Source organism: Melanerpes formicivorus, unplaced genomic scaffold (genome assembly GCF_026170545.1).
Source record: "Melanerpes formicivorus ecotype bairdi unplaced genomic scaffold, bMelFor1.0.p_v2 SCAF_63, whole genome shotgun sequence".
NCBI lineage: Eukaryota > Metazoa > Chordata > Aves > Piciformes > Picidae > Melanerpes > Melanerpes formicivorus.
The window spans coordinates 289,912-309,862 of NW_027142415.1; the positions used below are offsets into that span (position 1 = coordinate 289,912).

Consider the following 19,951-nt stretch of genomic DNA (forward strand, 5'->3'; position numbering starts at 1 on the left):
CCCAGATCCTCTTCCCATCCCACTCTCCTCCTCTTGCCAGTACAGCCAGCACTGCTGCGTGTTAGGCACGCTGCAGTTATTGGAAGGCTGAAGTACAGGAGCTGTCAGTGTGATGCTTCACTTCGGATCAGCTACTAGAGGGAAAGATGTGGGAGGGGGAGAGGCTTTCTTCTAAGTGTACTGGGTATTTTTAGGATGAATTGCTCAACAGTTATTTTATCTGAAGTATTCATACAGAAATTACTTGAAAGCCACCTGAATAATGCTTGAGGTGCTTTATGCCCAGATGGAATTTCCTAGAGAGCATCCTGAACTACACTGTCTCACAAATTCATCTTTCTAACTTCCTCTGTCATGTCCATCTGCCACAGGATATTTCAAAGATGGTTTGGCTGCCACTGAGACTTGGAGATCTGATGCCACAATGAGGACTCACACACGGGGAGCCCCAAGTGTGTTTTTCATACAGGCAGTTTGCTTCGCCTTTGCCTACGGCGCCAGGGAGGACCCGGACGCGATGGTTCCTTTTGTCAACGCCAACTATGACAGCTACCCCATGCTCTACTTCTCCAGAGGAGACGTGGAGACCCTGCGTCTCCAGGCTGCCACCACACACCAGCACATCGCAGCTCGTCTGCTGGAGGCAGTGCAAACCATGGTGTCCAATCCCCTGGAGTACCTTCCGCCCTGGGACCCAAAGGAGTTCAGCGCTCGGTGGAATGAAATCTACGGCAACAACCTCGGGGCGCTGGCGATGTTCTGTGTCCTCTACCCTGAAAACCTCGAGGCCATCAGCATGGCCAAGGATTACATGGAGAGGATGGCAGCTCAGCCTAGTTGGTAGATTTTTGTCTTTTTTGGTTTTTTTTAAGCAGTTGGTGTTGCTTGCAGCTGGGGGGAGTGGGAGGATGAGCGAATTGCTTGCATTATTTAATTGGTCTAACGTTCACTTTAACAGCAATTAACCTGCTGAGTGTGTTTGCCCTCATCTGAACCATCAGTGACACAAAGCTGTTTACCTTCACTGGACTTGCCCTGTTGTAAATCAATGCTGACAAAAAGGAGCATGACCCTTTGTGTGCCATCCTAGTACAGTTAACCAAAAAAATAACCCAAACCCACTTCCAGTCAGAAGGCAAAGTCTCATGCCTGATTTGTGGCAAGGAATGCTGAAAGTGTTGGGTTTTAACCTCTTTCTTAATTCCAGACTCATACATACCTTGTGTGTAAATCTTTCTTAGGAGGCATTCAGGAAAGACCTGAATGAAAAAGATATAGATGGAGGTAAAATGGTGCAGTTAACCAAAAAACAATCCAAACCCACTTCCAGTCAGAAGGCAAAGTCTCATGCCTGATTTGTGGCAAGAAAAGTGTGCCAAAAGTGTTAATTTTAAATCTCCTTCTTAATTCCAGACTCACACATATCTTGTGTGTAATTCTTCCTTAGGAGGCATTCAGGAAAGACCTGAATGAAAAAGATACAGATGGAGGTAAAATGAATTAAAACAAAGGTGTAGATAAAAATGACCTATGAGAAAGGTATGGGTAATTAGGTGTAGATAAAAGGGCCTTGTGAAAAAGGGATGTTTCCATGTTGGGGTTCCCCTACACCAAGTATTTAAATGGTGAATGCCACAGAAACAGAGGAACTAAAGCAAAAGAAGTAGGGGATGCACTGAGCTGAAGTTGCTGGCATGTCACAAAAGAGAGGACACAGAGAAGTTGGGAAGGAACACACACCACAACAGGATGGTGGTAATTTCCAGAATCTTCCATTGAAGCACAACAGTACAAAGCTTCAGTCTTGCTTACCTCCATAGGCAGTCTGTGTTTCTCCTGGCACACTGGCAGAGGGATAGAGCTGTACATAAGTGAATTCAAGGATATCTAACCATCTCCAATGGGATCTACAGACTTCTCCAAAGTCAACACATTTTCTCCCCAGTGTTGTTGTTCACACTTTCTTAACATGCTTTGGGTAGTATAAACACATAGTTACATGGACATCTGTTTTAAGGGAATAAGAAAGAGGAGCAGTGATACTTTGAGTAGTGAGACGTAGTTGTGTCTGTCTCATTTTCTACATCTCTGTCTCAGTAACCTCATTTCAGTTCCATGTGTCCTGTGATTCCTGCCTTTGATTAATTGTGGTTCCCCTTTCCCTTGCCATAAAGCTGTTCTTTGTCCCAGCTGACCAAATACCAATCAGAACTCTCTAGGTATCCTATTTCTTCTTGGCTCTGATAATATTTACCTCCTCTAAACTACTGTTTTTCTTAAGCAAGTATCTTGTGTTACTGCAGTGAAAGAATTGCTGTGCTTTTCCCATCTTCCCAGGCTGACCTGCACATGTCATGCAGCAAACAATCAAGGTTTAGTCAAGGTTCTCCACTTTGCTAAAAGTGGGTGCAGTGTGCTTAGTAGAGGAAGCACAGGAGGAAATCAGAAGCATAGAATATAGGGCTGGGATAAGCTGCCCTTGTACAGCCTCCAGCTGCCAGCTTTTCAAATGCTGTGACAGAAACATAGATGTGGTTTCCATTTTTGTTTTTCCACTGAGAACCTATGGGTGAATGTTCTCAACATGGAGTTCACACTGTAGCTCCATCAGTGATGGCAGTAGCAGAGATCTCTCTCCCTTGTCCAGCAGTGATTTTGAGGAAACTGCAGGAATGTCATGTCTCTGAGGCATGTACTGCTCTGTCTGGCTTGGCACAAATAGGTCAGAAGCTGGAGGAGTGGACAGACAGATGATGTAAATCTGGTTTTCCTAAGAAACTCAACTACAGAGTGTAAAACAAAGTAAAAAGACACTTCTCTGTTCAGGGTAAGACAGACTAGGAGGACAAACACATCAGGTAGTGGGGCCTACAGAAAAGATGGGGAAGGACTATCAGGGTGTGTAGTGATAGGACACAGGGAACAGTTTCAAACTGCAAGGGGACAGATTTTGATTATAAAGTAAGGAAGAAAGCTGTGAGGGTGGTGAGAAAGTTTGCCCAGAGAGGCTGTGGATGCCACATTCCTGGAAGTGGTGAAGAACAGGCTGGACGTGACTTTGAACAACCTATTACAGTATCACAGTATAACTGAGGTTGGAAAGGACCTCGAGGATCATCGAGTCCAACCTATCAACACAGACCCCATGACTAGACCATGGCACCAAGTGCCACATCCAGTCTCCTCTTGACCACCTCCAGGGATGGTGACTCCACCACCTCCCTGGGCAACCCGTTCCAATGCCGAATGACTCGCTCGGTGGAGAACTTCCTCCTCACCTCGAGTCTAAACCTCCCCTGGCACAGCTTGAGACTGTGTCCCCTTGTTCTGGTGCTGGTTGCCTGGGAGAAGAAACCAACCCCTTCCCGGCCACAACCACCCCTCAGGTAGTTGTAGAGGGCAATGAGGTCACCCCTGAGCCTCCTCTTCTCCAGGAGAAGAGTGTCTAGTGGAAGGCATCCCTGACCATGGTAGTAAGGTTGGAACTAGATGGTTTGAAGGTTATTTCCAACCCAAACCATTCTGTGATTCTATTGAGAGCTGGGGCCTGCACTCTACTAGCAGGAGTTCAGATGTTATGGTGTCTAAAGCACTGCATAAAACTGTACATGAACTGTTCTGGCAAGGATTTAAAAAGTAAACAAATGCAAAATTATCCACTCTGTTTAGGCTTCTTTAGTGTCCCTTGGACTTTGGGGAAAATAACATTCTTGGTGATATATTATGAATGCTATCCTTATTAGATAGTCTGAGGACACAATGTGTTCTGATCAGGAGGGTGGAAAGGAGCTAAAGTTTGGAGTCTTGAATGTTAGGAGTCTCATCTGCCAAATCTCCTTATGTCATTAGAGCTTGTCCAGAGAGGTATCAATAAGATAAGTAAATCAGAGAGGAACTTTCCTGTCCCTAGACTTCTTTTATAACACAAGCACCTAGACTGCCACGTAAATTGCTCCAGAAATGGCTTTTTATCACTGACAGATTGATCAGCATGTGTTGGAAAGTTAAATCTGGCAGTCTCAGAGATTCTTCATTGGCAGCTTGATTCTTTCAGCAGTATAATCTGGATTTCTTCAGACTTCTGCTGACAGGGCATTGACTCTAAAACAGTCTTAGAATTAAAAGCAAACAAACAACGAACGAGCGCTTGGATGAGTTTCCTCTAATTTTTGTAACGATGTTAAAGAATGGTTTTAAACTGAGCAAGAGTAGGTTTAGACTGGATCTTAGGAAGACGTTCTTCAGCACAGGGGCGGTGGGGCTCCCTTGGCAGCCCAGGGAGGTTGTGGATGCCTCCTCCCTGGGGATTTTCAAGGCCAGGTTGGATGAGGCTGAGTCTAGTTGAGAGGTGTCCCTGCCTGTGGCAGAGAGGTTGGAAGTAGGTGATCTCAAAGGTTCCCTCCAAGCTAAGCCTTTCTATGAATAAGGACAATTTAAGCCTTACCAGAAAACAGAAGTGTATTTTGGTAGTGTGTGCAGTAGTTTGGTAAAATAAATACAGTTTAAATGTCATTGGTTATTTGTTCCAGACTGCCAGGAGACTAGGGAGGCTGACACTTCAAATTTCATCTTTGCATTATTGAGAACGTGCAATAATCCAACTAGGATTCACTATTTCAGGACACAGTGATGAGAAAGTCTGCTGGTAATTGACCCATGCATGGAAGGGGCACTTAATGAAGCACTTTTATCTTGTCTCATCTATTACAGCAGTCATTTTATATCACATAATAAAGTACACCCTTAACTGAGTTCCCATTCATGTGGGCTAACGGAGCCTGAGCCTTTTGTCATAACAACCCATGCTGATAGGCGTGCTGCTCATAACAGAGCATCTGTAATTGCTACATCCTGGAGTGGGTTTACATTTTAAAATAAACAGAGGGCCAATGGCTAATAGCTAACTGTAACAACCACCCAAAACTACATGGGAACAGATAATGTTTTGGAGACTAGCAAGAGCAGGGAAACGTGGTGCACTAACGTTTCACTAAAACTAGATGAACCTCGCTGGTTTTGCCTGTGAAACTTAAAAGCCTGTGAAACTTAAAAGTAAATGACTTGTTTGCTTTTCCTGGGGTTTGCTATAGCTAGGGGCTGGCTACAATCTCAGGGGAAGTTTGTCCTTGTATTTAAGCTGGATTATCTCGCTTTCCAGAGAACAGAGGATATAGATGTGTTTGCTGGCATTTTATCTCTGCCTGGCCTCTAGAGCACTCCCACCAGAAGTGTGTTTTTGGCTGAGGGGCTCTGTACTCGTGATTCTTTCCATATGCTGCCTCAGCCTGTTCCTGCCCTGAGTGCAGTGATGTAATTGGAGTCACACACTGTGCAGAAATAAGAGTCCAGCCAGATACTACGTTTTGGACAAAGCAGTGAAAAACTCACGTCTCTGCTAAGTCCACCTTTCAAACAAATGCCTCAGAAGTTCACAAATTCTGCACCCTTCTCCCAGCAGGAGAGACCTCCCCATCTGCAGCTGCCAGACAAGGGATTTCTGTGCCTCTATATTTTTCTTTACACATACCTGACACCCTGTTTTTTAAAGACAAATATGCTGCCAATGTGCAGTAAGGTGTGGGATTTGACAGCAAGCCTGGCTCTGGGTTTCAGAGGGGAGATAATTGCTTTCAAGTTGATTCAAACATTCCAAGGAAATAGCAGTGAGTAAGGAGAAGCTAACAGGAGGCTTCAGCATGAGAAATCTGTAACCTCATTGACCAGCAATCCTGTAGCCTTCTGTTAGTCCCTGTTCATTAAAAGTATCACAGTATCACAGTATAACTTAGGTTGGAAAGGACCTCGAGGATCATCTAGTCCAACCCATCAACACAGACCCCATGACTAGACCATGGCACCAAGTATTGGGGCATGCAATAGGACTGTTGCTGTTCGTATCCAGATACTTCTGAGTGTTGAACTGTATGGATTACAAAGTAAAAACACATCAACACAATAATTGAATGTGCAGACAAATGTCGAACTCAAATCAATTCACATGTGCCTAGCTGAAATCAAGCGAATCTCTGTGCTGACACCACAAATTTAGAACATCTGTTTGACTCCCAATAAGCAGCCAGCAGTCACATGCAAAGAAAACTTAGGAGGGTTTTATAAGGCTGTGGCATAGAAGTTAGTAGAAAAGAATTTGGGGGGGTTGCTGAGATACAGGCTCCTGCAGGGAGGAAGAAAAAGAAGAGTAGGAGGATGAATTTGGTATCTGGAATGTATATTATGTTAGTGAGTGAAATATCAAAGCCTCCTGCTGTTTGTGTCTTTTTCATACCTGGCATTTGAAAATAAACTGTGCCTGACTGTGAAATTCAATGGCCAGCTAGCTGGATTTTGAAGAGCTTCTCTGTGCCTTCCTTTTCAGCTGATAGGATCTGTAGGAGACAAATTGGCACTGAAGTTCTGTGGTAGCTACAGGGAGCTCACTTTGTGGCATGCCTGGTATAGAGCTTTGCTAGAAAAGAGCCAGTGGAGGCGATGTGTTGAAATCATAACAGAACTAAATGGCTCTGTCTGCTTAATATGCCACTGAGAGCTACTAAAACAGACTCAGTTCTTGTTTATTAATGTGTCAACACAGAGGGATCATGATTGATACTAAGAGTGAGCCCAGTGTGAAAAGGACTCTGGTGATCAAAGCCAAAACCGGGAAGAGGATCTGAAAGAAGCTTCAGGGGAAGCAGAATGATGATTGTAGACCTGTGGGGAAACAGAAAAAGAATCGAAAGTAGATGATGGTTTCCAAGAGAGTAAAGTTTTAGTTGCCTCCTCAACAGTACAAACCTCCTTTTATAGTAAGCTCTTGAAACTTCTGAAAAATACTGTCAGTGTGTTGCCTTTTGTGCAGCCCTTTGCCTGTCAGCACTCCTTTGCCTGTCTTCCCATGAACCGAGCTGCAGCGAGGACAGGCGCAGCGGAGTGGCTGCTGTTGAAACATGAGTGGTGAAGAGATAGGGGCGAGTTTGGTTTACATTTGGACACAGGAAACATAAATCCTCGGTTTTTCAAGGCCATTTTTTATTCTTAACGTTTTTGTTGTTGCAAATGAGTGAACACTTAAGTTGTGCAGATAATAAGGGTTTAGTTCTGGCAGCCGACCAGAGAAATGCAGAAAGGGTGAAAGCTGAGAGGTTGTTGTGGATGAAACAGATCTTTTCACCTATTTTGGTTGGGTTTTTTTCCCTTTCCAAGACAAAAATTGGAAGATGTTGTTCCATTAGTGAAGGGAATATTTCATTTGAGCACAAGAAGATACTTTCATTTGGAGGTTTTTTGAGAAGAATACTGAAAATTGAATCTAGTTTATAAAAGACATGGTGGTGGTCTCATTCCCCTTGAAAGATATGTTCCTTCTTGGTATGTCTAATCTTTCTGGCCACAGGTGGCTATTTCTGTCCTTTGCCTGACAGGAGGTTTAAAGCTTTGTCTCCTTCCCCCAGAAGGGGGCCAGAATAACAGCAAATGTCCGTGGAGTGCCAGGGCATTGCCACTAGGAAGACTGTACAACTGCAGAGTTGACTCCAGGACCCCTTCCGTGCCACACATGCATTTCACACTTGTCATTCACTGTGCATTAAACTCAGCCATGCTGCTAGCTAGCTGCCATGTCTAAGATAGATTGCATGCAAATGCACTGAAGGGCAGTCCTTGAACTAATTTTCACCTGTAAGCCTTTAGAAAAGAGCCCTGACTCATTCCCTTTGCATCCACCCAGTGAGAGAGAGAGAGATGTTCAGCGCTGGGGAGTCAGTGCTGGCCTGTTTCCTTCAGTCATTAGCTTCATTTGCCCTCAGTCTCCAAGAGTCACTCAGCAGTAAGTAATTTGTCATGGGAAAGTTTGGAGCATTAAACTCCAGGATGTGGATTACTTGTGTAATATATGTGTCAGGATGTGCTTAATGCTTCATTTTGTGTGCAGTGATGCTGTGTTAACACAGAGGAGGGAAATCAGATCTCACACTGCCTGGAAAGGTGCTCTGTTTGTCAGGTTAGAGCCTGTTATTTTCCTTCAATTTGTTGTAAAGAGCTGTACACAAAGTGAAGGGAAGGTGATGATCAGGGAACTCACTTAAGCAGGGGAGTTTGATTTAAATCCTGCCCTGAGCTGGGCACACAGTGGGTTTATCCCACTTGGCTTATATTTCTTAGACAAATGCCAATACTTCTGGTTTCATTAAGGAAGTAGTTAGTAGTAGAGAGCAGTAAGAGAAAAATACAGCAAGACCTTTCTACTGAGGAAAGAGACATGAGCAGCTTTAGGAGTGTTGTCAAGAAATGGAGAAGTTGTGGTAACTGTGCCATAATTTTTCTTGGCTGTGGTGGTATTACTGATTTTTACTTCCCATCCAAAATGTTACACAAGTGAGACAGAATCATGAAATCATTAAGGCTGGAAGAGATCACTAAAGTCATCAAGTCCAACCCTCAACCCACCACCACCATGTCCTGAAGTGCCACACATGACATTAGACATGAAACTGCATTTAGTGAAGGTGGTCTAAGCCTCAAACAATGCAGTGTATGTGTGATGGTTCTTAGCATCATAGACTGACAACTGAAGAACTCAGTCTTAACCTCCCCCCTCTTCAGATCCAATGTAGAAGGTGGCTAGTCTAAAGCAGATAATCACATTGCACCATGCTAAAATTCTCAGCACACTTCTTAGCCAGGAATACCACCATGATCCATGATGCCTTTATTTCTCCAGTTTATTAGTGGAGGATTTCTACTAAGCTCTTAAATGTTTAATATAAAGTAACAAAAATATTTCACATGACACACATGAAGAGAACTTAAAAGAACATCCCAGACACTGGATTTTTATGGATTGTCATCACTGGGCAGCAAACAAGTTCAGTACTTTTTGGAATGGAATGGAATGGAATGGAATGGAATGGAATGGAATGGAATGGAATGGAATGGAATGGAATGGAATGGAATGGAATGGGATAGAATGGAATGGAATAGAATAGAATAGAATAGAATAGAATAGAATAGAATAGAATAGAATAGAATAGAATAGAATAGAATAGAAACAGGTTGGAAGAGACCTTTGAGATCATCATATCCAACCCCTCATCCAACACCATCTAATCAACTAAACCATGGCACCAAGCACCCCATCAAGTCTCTTCCTAAACACCTGCAGTGGTGGCGACTCCACTGCCTCCGTGAGCAGCACATTCCAATGGCCAATCACTCTCTCTATGAAGAATTTCTTCCTAACATCCAGCCTAAACCTCCCCTGGCACAGCTTGAGACTGTGTCCTCTTGTTCTGGTGCTGCTTGCCTGGGAGAAGAGACCAACCCTCACCTGGCTACAACCTCCCTTCAGGTAGTTGTATACAGCAATGAGGTCACCCCTGAGCCTCCTCTTCTCCAGGCTAAGCAACCCCAGCTCCCTCAGCCTCTCCTCACAGGGCTGTGCTCCAGGCCTCTCCCCAGCCTCATTGCCCTTCTCTGGACACATTCAAGAGTCTCAATCTAAATACAGAGCATTTTTCTTTACTATTTCAGAGCACTGTAGTTAATAGCTAGCCCTGAAAACTCTCCTTTTTTTTAACCCACTATGTTCAGTGCAGGCCTATGGTGTACCAGGCTTTCCCACGGTTTATCAGCCAGGCTGTTTACCAGATGTGACACTGGAGATCCATGTGAAAAATGAGGGTGTAATTCAGATACAAAAAGCATTTCGTGCTTGCTACTTGACCATTATTCTTGTGAACCATGTTCCACATTGTTTGGTGTACACTGCTGAGTTCCAAAATGTGGTTCATGGAGGTCCACTGATTTATACCATCTTAAGAGTTAGTGCTTCAAGAGAGCCTCATTTGATGAGCAGATGTTGACCTTGGGTTTGTATGTTTAGAAATTAGGATCTTTAAATCATGGTCTTTAATTTTCTCTTCTCTGCCTTAAATTCTGTCCAATTCTGTGCCTTCTCCTGCCTTAAATTCTATACAAGACTTACCATACAGAATTACAGTCTCAGGGAAGTTGTGACAAAATCACTCTGCCTAACCCAGGGTGGGTAACTATGCCGGTGTGTAGGCTTAGGATGCCTGACATAGGTTCTTTTTACACTGAAAGGTTGGGATGATGTTTTTGAAGGAGTCAACCACCTAAATGCAGTGAGGAAGCTTGGTCTCTTTAGCTTGGAGGAGACTGAGAGGTGCCCTCATTATATACAGATATGAAAGGCAGTGTTGGGAGGATAGAGCCAGGTTCTGCTCAGTGATGTATAATGACAGGACATGGGGCAATGGGTTCAAGCTGGAGCAGAAGAGGTTCCATGTGAACATGCAGAAAGCCTTTTTCATTGTGAGGGTGACAGAGCCCTGGAGCAGGCTGCCCAGAGAGGTTGTGAGGTCTCCCTCTCTGCAGACATTCAAAACCCACCTGGATGTGTTCCTGCTCTGGCAGGGGGGTTGTACAGAATGAGCTTTTGAGGTCTCTCCCTACCAACCTGTAATATTCTGTGGTTTAGCACTTCCTTTGCTAGAAGAGTGCTTTCTATTTCATCTAAAGTGCCACAGAGACTGACATGCATTCCCATATTATAGAATTTAATGCAGTACTGCATTTGAAACTTCATCTTTACTTGTATCCTTGAATGCATTTGGGAGATGAAGAAACAGCATAGTGAATTATTTTACTATACTTACTTTAAAGTCTCATAGCCACCTTCAAGGAATCTATCAACATTAGGCTCCTTTGAGAAAGAAAAAGAATTTTGGAGGAGCATAAACCATGGGATATTACCTTCTCACCAAAATGGTGTGAACCTTGCCTCAGATAAATAGATCCTGTGTCTGTTCTATCAATATTCTGCATATCTGTTTCTCCAAGCAAACCCCTGAATGTTGCAACACTTAACAGCTTAATCTTTTAACAAAATTAATGAGCTTTGAAGGTTAATGTTGTCCATACCTAGGGCAGGAGAAACAATGGTCTCAGAGATGTGGTAAGTAGCTTAGTACTGTGTTAAAATTCAACATGAACTGCCTGACTTCACCGGTGGAGACATTAAGTCATACCCAGCTCACGGTATGGCAACAGAGAAAAATCAGTAGGTGGAACTCCATTAATAGACATTTTTCTTTGTTGACAGGCTAGTGAAGGATGCCCCATGGGATGAGGTCCCTCTTGCTCACTCCTTAATTGGTTTTGCCACTGCATATGACTTCTTGTACAGCTATCTTAGCAAGACTCAACAGGAGAGATTTCTTGAGGTAATTGCCAATGCCTCGGGATATATGTACGAAACATCATACAGACGTGGATGGGGCTTCCAGTACCTCCACAACCACCAGCCTACCAACTGTGTGGCCCTGCTGGCTGGAAGCCTGGTTCTGATGAATCAAGGTATGTTCTAAACCATAGGAATGTTTTTCTGAAGTGTATCAACTCAATCAGCCATTTATGCAGCAGAGTTCAGGAAGCTGTAGAAATGCTTTTGAGAGTACAGCAGGAGTAGGTTTGCTCTTTTGCTGCTTTTTATTTCCTGAGCAGAGAAAAGCCTGTGGGCAGGTGTACAAGGCACATATGCATATACACCTGTGTATAGAAATTTTCTTATCATAGGATGGCTTAGGTTGGAAGTGATCTCAGGGATCATCTACTCCAACCTCACTGCCATGGGCAGGGACATCTCTCAAGTAGACTTGGCTACTGAAGGTCTCATCCCACCTGGGCTTGAACACCCCCAGAGAGGAGGCACCCACAAGCTCCCTGGGCAGCCTATTCCAGAGTCTCACCACCCTTGTACTGAAGAACTTCCTAAGATCTAGTCTAAACTTACTCTCCCTCAGCTTAAAAGCATTGCCCCTTGTCCTGTCTCTAGACACCCTTGTGAAAAGTCCCTCTCCAGCCTTCCTGTAGGATCCCTTCAGGTATTGGAAGGCAGCTCTAATGTGCGCCCAAAGGTTTCTCTTCTCTAGGCTGAACAAGCACAGTTCCCTCAGCCTATCCTCATAGCAGAGGTGTTCCAGCCCTTGGATTATCTTAATGATCATCTTAAATGAATCTGAAATTCTGACCTCACCCTTTGCAAGAATAAAAAGTCCTCATGTTTACCCTGTCCAGTCCAGATTTCCAGGCAAGGTCTTTCAGAGCAGAGAATCAGTAAAGAGCAATGCACATGGTCTCCTCACACATTGTTGTACAACAGACATGAAAGTGTCAGTAGAATGAAGCATGTGTCAAAACAGAGCATGTGTTGGTAGAATACCACTTAACTGCAGCTCAAAAGTAAACTTCTTTGTACTTTTAAACTCCTTGCCCCGCTGGAGATCATGCCAGCACAAAATGACCGAGCAGACTGTCTGCAGTGGGGGAGCCCTCTAGTGGGAACCAAACTTTGTTTTCATAAAGCTTTAACTGGAAATGCAATAGTCTTGGCCTGGCTCTTCCTTTTGTGCATGTCCTGAATGCGTTAAGGACATTTCCCTCTTAAGATAGACAGCATAATCCCAATGTTACTAGCAAAAGAATCACAGTGTCATAGAACGGTTTGGGTGGGAAGGGACCTCCAAAGGTCATCTAGTCCAACCCTCCTGCAGTGAGCAGGGACATGCTCCATTAAATCAGGTTGCCTAGAGCCCTGCCAAGCCTGACCTTTTCCTTGCTCGTGTGACCTTGCTTTGCTATGCTTGAACACCTGGTTTATTTTTCACCCTAGAACTGCAGGGAGGCTGCCGTGCTAGGTTGTGTGTTAGAGCCCTGGATTGCAGATTCCTTGCTGTAGAGGATCCCATTGTGGGAGTACAGATAACATAATCTATTGTGTCACTGTAATGAGGTTTGCCAACGTCTTTTTCTTCCAGGCTACCTTCAGGAAGCTTACTTGTGGACAAAGCAAGTGTTAGCCATCATGGAGAAGTCAGTGGTCCTGCTGCAGGAGGTGACAGATGGTTCCCTCTATGAAGGGGTGGCTTATGGCAGTTACACAACGAGATCGCTCTTCCAGTACATGTTTCTTGTCCAAAGGCACTTTGATATCAATCACTTCAGCCACCCCTGGCTCAAGCAGCACTTTGCATTTATGTACAGGACTGTCCTGCCAGGTAAGTCATTTGGTGAACCAAGATGAATCTTAACAGAATCATAGCATTGTTTTGATTGGAAAAGACCTCTGAGATCAAGTCCAACCACTGACCTAACACCACCATGGCACCAGTAGATTTCATACTTGAAGACAACAATTTTTTGTCCTGAATAATCTTTTCCTTGGATTTTTACTTTCATCCTCCATTGAAAAATAATCCTTGTTTATCACTGCTTAGTAGAAATCATTGTTCATTAAACTGAGTCCAGTTCTGGGCCCCTCAGTTTAAGAAGGACATTAAGAATCTTGAAGGTGTCCAGAGAGGGGCAACGAGGCTGGGAAGGGGTCTGGAGCACAGCCCTGTGAGGAGAGGCTGAGGGAGCTGGGATTGTTTAGCCTGGAGAAGAGGAGGCTCAGGGGAGACTTTATTGCTGTCTACAACTACCTGAAGGGTCGTTGTAGCCAGGTGGGGGTTGGTCTCTTCTCTCAAGCAACCAGCAGCAGAACAAGAGGACACAGTCTCAAGCTGTACCAGGGGATGTTTAGGCTCAAGGTGAGGAGAAAGTTCTTCCCAGAGAGAGTTGTCAGCCATTGGAATGTGCTGCCTAGGGAGGTGGTGGAGTCACCATCCCTGGAGGCGTTCAAGAGGGGATTGGACTTGGCACTTGGTGCCATGGTTTACTCATGAGGTCTGTGGTGACAGGTTGGACTTGGTGATCTTTGAGCTCTCTTCCAACCTTGGTGATTCTGTGATTCTGTGACTTTTAAAACCAGTCAAAAGATAGGAACAACATTTTGGAGGAAAAGCAATGGTTTAGAATCTGATGTCTGGTTTTCAGAGTTTGAAACAGACCTGTTTCTGGGGTTTTCCCTTGGAAAAAGAATATATCCTTTGATTTATTTTTTCACCCTCCTTTGCCAAAAATCATCATGCTTGAATAGCAGGTGAAAGGAACAGAAGATGATGGTACTAGGGTAGAAGTATCAGCAAAGTGTAGGAGAGTTTTGCAGGATGACCACTGAGAGAATAGATTTTTATCCCATTTTAATGAAAATATTTTTCAGATGGAAAATGTAATTGACTCAAATGATAGATTTCTGTGTGCAGGGGTGCATGAACCAGTTTGGTTTTTCAGTGTGAGAGTTAAGCAGAAATGTCTGATGTCATTAAGGGGTCAATTCTGCAAACTCTTTAATATTTTCATTCTTTTGCTGGTCTCTCTCTGGTCCTTCAGACTGTATTTTAGCATCTCTGAGTGAAGTCCTTGTTGTGACTGAAAGATGGAGGTGTACAAACATGAAATAGCTTCCAAGTTCATAAATACTGCTGATCCCTTCTGGCTTTCAAAAGAGATCTAGTTTCAGGCAGCCTTACAAGCTTTCAGTGATGGTTTTCTGTTATTATTTGCAGGACAATTCATGAGGAACTTACAGTGTTCAAATTCCTGATTGAAAAGACAGTAAAAACTTTGTTGACTTTAAGAACCTCAGCTCTAGCCGTGTATGTAAGGTGCTGAGAACAGCTTTGACTCCGTGTGAGTCCTTGTCATCTACTGGGAAGAGGTTCCTAAGGGCTAAGTGACTTCATGCTTCAGGGTGAAGCTTGAAGATCATTATTATTATTGTTGTTGTTGTTAAAAACTAAATATTGGTTTGGTTTGGTTTTTTTCCTTTGGGAAAACTCTGGGTTCTTGCTTTAAATAGTTCAGACATGGGAAAAAGTGAAAGCCATAAAGATAAAGTTACCTTTGCCACATCTGAGTGATGAGAGAAAGTAAATGGGACATTGCTTCCTAATTTTTTGTAGTATTTTGACTGTGTGTAGCCTACAGCTGAAGAAGAAAGGTGAGTATTCATGTTAGCTACAGCAGAAGGAAGCAGCTCCTGTGTAACCTGGTTATGGCTCATTTACAAGTGGTTCTGTAATCATCTGCCAAGGCTGTTTCTGTTTGTATCTGTTAGTGCTGCTTGGCTTTGCTGTCGTGCTCTACAAATGCATCACTGTACGTTTCTGTGTCCTTTCTTACATTTCTTTTCACTTTCTCCCAAGGGTTTCAGAGAACTGTAGCCATTGCAGATTCCAACTACAACTGGTTCTACGGGCCAGAGAGCCAGCTGGTGTTTCTGGACAAATTTGTCATGCGCAACGGCAGCGGGAACTGGCTTGCAGAGCAGATCAGAAGGAACCGAGTGGTGGAGGGCCCAGGGACACCATCCAAAGGGCAGAGGTGGTGCACTCTCCACACTGAATTCCTCTGGTATGAAAGGGAATGAGTGGGCTCAAAAGGAACCTGACAGCTGTTTGCTATTAGTGACAACTCGTTATCTTTAAGCTTGTCCTGTAGAAGCAGAGATCAGGCTAGCCATGTGCAACCCAGAGAGTCAGCTGGCTCCCAGGGACTTCATTGCTTGGTGGAGATGCACAATATATGTTCATAGAATCATAGAATGGTAGGGCTTGGAGGGGGCCTCTGCAGGTGATCTAGTCCAACCCCTCTGTTAATGCAACCTACATCAGGTTGCATAGGATTGCATCCAGGTGGGTTTTGAAAGCTTCCAGAGTAGGATAGTTCACAGTCTCTGGGCAGCCTTGTCCAGTGTTACAGAGACCACCTTGGTGTGGTCCTACATCTGCTTTTGTGTTTTCCTTTCGTGGTCTATTGCTTTCATAAAAGTACAAGCAGTTCCAAAAGGACTGAAAATTTGCCTGCATGCATCCTTCAGTTTATTTGGTCTGAACAGATTTTAATTGCCTTGTGTCCTTTAATAGTTAATTAGGTGAATATTTAAAGCATAATTTTCTTCTAAAAGCTGTAAGTAATAATAAAGTAATCCAGGTAGGAAGGCTGCTATTAGTTGGTGTTGCACAGTAATTTGCAAGGTATGCTTAGAAAAGAAACATCCTGAGAGATCTGTGTGTTCTATGCAGTTTATAGCTCTGCAGATAATCTGCTCCTCTTGGCCAAGTGATCAGTAAGAGATGCAAATGTTGACTTCTAGTGCAAAATTAGGTTTACAGCCTGGTCCTGACGTGCCTTTCTTCAGGATTTATATTGCAGCTTTATGATGCAAACCAAAATGTGTCTACTTTGAAATTAGTGGTACTCTTCTTCTTGGACTGTAGGAGGATTGCTTGCTTTAGAAGTAGAGCCGATGCTTTCAGCTGTTACTCTCTAAAAAGCAGGCAGCAAATGTGTACAGGGTTTAGTATGTGAATTAGAATTAGAATTAGAATTAGAATTAGAATTAGAATTAGAATTAGAATTAGAATTAACCAGGTTGGAAGAGACCTTTGAGATCATCAAGTCCAACCTATCATCCAACACTTATCAACTAAACCATGGCACCAAGCGCCCCACCCAGTCTCCTCCTAAACACCTCCAGTGATGATATCATTGCAACTAGTTCAGTCAGGAAGCAAACATATTGTTAGCTTGCTCCTTGGTGTAAATAGTGAATAGCTTTTTGAGTTTTTGAGATGCTGATTATGGAATCACCGAAGTGATTTTTAAGCCCATTTTCCTTGTCTTTACTGGCAGGTATGATGCAAGTTTGCGCTCCGTACCTCCACCAGACTATGGGGTTCCTAAGCTGCATTATTTTGAGGACTGGGGAGTGGTGACCTATGGAAGTGCTTTGCCAGCAGAAATCAACAGGCCTTTCCTTTCCTTCAAGTCAGGAAAGCTGGGAGGACGTGCAATATATGATATTGTTCATAAGAACAAGTACAAAGAGTGGATCAAGGGCTGGAGGAACTTTAATGCTGGCCATGAACACCCGGACCAGAACTCCTTCACTTTTGCTCCCAACGGTGTACCTTTCATAACAGAAGCTCTGTATGGGCCAAAATATACCTTTTTTAATAACGTGCTGATGTTTTCCCCTGCCGTGTCCAAGAGCTGCTTCTCCCCGTGGGAAGGGCAGATTACGGAAGACTGTTCCTCAAAGTGGCTTAAATACAAGCACGACTTGGCTGGTGACTGTCAGGGACGAGTGGTTGCTGCCGTGGAGAGAAGCGGAGTGGTTTTTATCAGGGGAGAAGGAGTGGGTGCATACAACCCTAAACTGAAGCTGAGGAAACTGCAAAGAAACCTCATCCTTCTCCACCCCCAGCTTCTCCTGCTGGTGGACCAAATCCACCTGGAAGACGACAGCCCTCTAGAGGCAGCGACCAGTTTCTTCCACAATGTGGATGTGCCTTTTGAGGAGACGGTGGTGGACGACGTCCACGGGGCCTTCATTCGGCACCGGGACGGGATATACAAGATGTACTGGATGGATGACACCGGCCGCAGCGAGAAGGCCACCATCGCCTCGAGGATGTACCCCAGAGGCTACCCCTACAACGGAACAAACTACGTGAACGTGACGACCTTCCTGCGGCGCCCTGTCACCAGGGCCATTTACCTGTTCATTGGGCCCTCCGTCGACGTGCAGAGCTTCACTGCCCGTGGAGATTCTCCCCAGCTGGATGTTTTTGTCACCACCGGGGAGCACGCCTACGCTGTCTACCTGGGGCCCGTCGAGGACAGCCCCCGCTCTGCCTTTGCACAGGTTATCGCAGACCGCCAGAAGATTGTCTTCGACCGAGCCTCTGCCATTAGGAGCTCCACGGTGCCAGAAGTGAAGGACTACTTAGGGATCGTGGAAAGGAACCTGCAGCATTTTAAGCCTGTTTTCCAGCAGCTTGAGAAGCAGATCCTGTCTCGTGTGCGCAACACAGCTAGCTTTAGGAAGACTGCCGAGCGCCTGCTAAGGTTCTCAGATAAGAGACAAACAGAGGAAGCCATCGATAGGATATTTGCAATCTCGCAGAGGCAGCAGCAGCAGCACAGCAGAGCAAAGAAAAACAGGAAAGTAGCCAAAGGCTACAAATTTGTCGATGCCGTGCCTGACATATTTGCACAAATTGAGGTAAACGAACGAAGAGTGCGGCAGAAGGCACAGACTCAAGCACAGAAAGAGTTACCTGTAGATGAAGATGAAGAAATGAAAGATCTTCTGGATTTTGCAGATATCACTTACGTGAAGCACAAAACTGGGCTGTCAATCAAGGGCCGGTCAGGGCTGGCGCAGATGGTGACGACTGCTCGAAGCAGCGCCCCATCGATATCGGCGTCCTACACTCGCCTCTTTCTGGTTCTCAACATTGCTATCTTTTTTGTCATGTTAGCAATGCAGCTCACATACTTCCAGAAGGCCAAGAGACTGCACGGCCAACGATGTCTGTATGCAATCCTCTTAGTAGACAGCTGTATATTATTGTGGCTGTATTCCTCCTGTTCTCAGTCACAATGTTAGCAAGAAGACCTCTACTAGTCGACCAGTTTATGGTCATATATGTCTATGCAAAAGTCATTAACCCTAATAGGGCCAAAGTTTTATCTTTTTTTTTTTTCCTTTCTTTTTCTTTTTTTTTTTTAATTCCTTTTTTTTAATTTTTCTTTTAATTTTTCTGAAACATTCCAAACACAGCTTGGGGAAGATTGGTTTCAGACCAAGAAGGAATGGAAGCGTCGAGCGGGCAATGAATAGCTCAGAAAACTGAAGTACTTAATAAGTACTCCTCCTTTGTGATTTGAGTGGGGCCTCACATCTGCTGAGGGAATGTTATGCTTTGGTCAACAGAGTTGAGTAACATAAAGTTGTGATTCTCTTTTGGTTTTGGTGAGAAGAGCCCCCTGGGTAGATTGGTTTCTAAGGGCTTGCTTTTTTATACAGAAGAGGGTTTGCATTTAGTGAGGTTTTTGTTTCAGGCTGCTAGGGATGTCTCTGGACGTTCTCTTAAGAAAAGGACATTCAATCACAAGTATGCAAGGCAGATCTTAGCAACAGGCTGAATTTCCTCTCTGCCAAACCAAAGAATGCTTCGGTGTGGGACACTCCTGTGTAATTATTGCAAACTCTTACATCATCATGTCAATCTCTTCCATGCTTTACAACATGGCCCGACAGGAAATGGTGATTGTGTCAGTACTTGCCAAGTGAGAGGCACACTGCCCAGCAGGCAGTATCAGAAGGCAAAAATGAGGCTAGCTCAAAAGTATAAAGAACACAATTCTCAGGAATAAAACCCACCCACATCTTTATCTTTCAGTCAAGTGTAGACTGGAGAAGGATGAATGCTGTAGGGTCTATTCTCAATTTTAGAAGGCAGGGGTTCACAAAGTTTTCTGTTGTTTGAAGCACACCTTAGTAGGGAAATGATGCCCTAGGTTGGTGTCCTTCCATATGCAATTGTAAAATACAGACAGAAAAACCAAAGCCAATCCTGTGGTAACCTCAGCAATTGCCAGTAGTGGAAAAAAGAGGTATTAAGAAAGTATTTAATGTCTTTTTCCTGTTCACATGGCTAGAAACAGAGGACAGTTAAAATTGCATGAACAGCCTGTTCTCTATAAAGCACCAGCAAGGGTTCTGCAAGCTCTTGGTGGCCCTGGGCCAATTATTTGGAGATTAGTGGTGAATAGGATCAGGTGGTTTATGGCAAAAATAAATGTGATGTTTCCATATACATCCCCTTCTGTTCATCAAACTGATTGCAAAGCATTGTAGCTGTTTGAGAGAGGGGAAGCTCGATGGAATTGGGTAGATCTGTATGTCTTACAGAAAAACAGTTCTTCCAGTACACTTGCTAAATAAAAGAATGGTCTCTGTGCAAAAGCTCTTTTCTTTGATTAACAGATTTTCCCAAAACATTACAGTAATGATGTTCATCAGGACTTTGTTCAGACCACGCACTTTTGTCTAGTGCTGGGTGGAAGGTTGGACTAGACGATGTTGAAGGTCTCTTCCAACCAAATATATTCTGTGATCCTTACAGCCATATAGAATAGAATAGAATAGAATAGAATAGAATAGAATAGAATAGAATAGAATAGAATAGAATAGAAT

At 44.0% G+C, this 19,951-nt stretch overlaps 1 protein-coding gene across 4 annotated transcripts in view; it reads left to right on the top strand.

Moving 5' to 3' along the window:
- The window catches only part of DSE (dermatan sulfate epimerase), a 31,456-nt gene extending 11,505 nt beyond the window's left edge, over positions 1 to 19,951 (top strand). For 2 of the 4 annotated variants that reach the window (XM_068162263.1, XM_068162262.1), the window contains exons 3-7: positions 372 to 840; positions 11,123 to 11,376; positions 12,837 to 13,076; positions 15,108 to 15,315; positions 16,597 to 19,951. In XM_068162263.1, the coding sequence (XP_068018364.1) occupies positions 425 to 840; positions 11,123 to 11,376; positions 12,837 to 13,076; positions 15,108 to 15,315; positions 16,597 to 18,358 (2,880 nt within the window). In that variant the 5' untranslated portion in view covers positions 372 to 424 and the 3' untranslated portion in view covers positions 18,359 to 19,951. Of the gene's footprint in view, positions 1 to 371; positions 841 to 11,122; positions 11,377 to 12,836; positions 13,077 to 15,107; positions 15,316 to 16,596 lie in introns of those variants that run through there. The other 2 variants (XM_068162264.1, XM_068162265.1) reach the window with 2 other exon arrangements.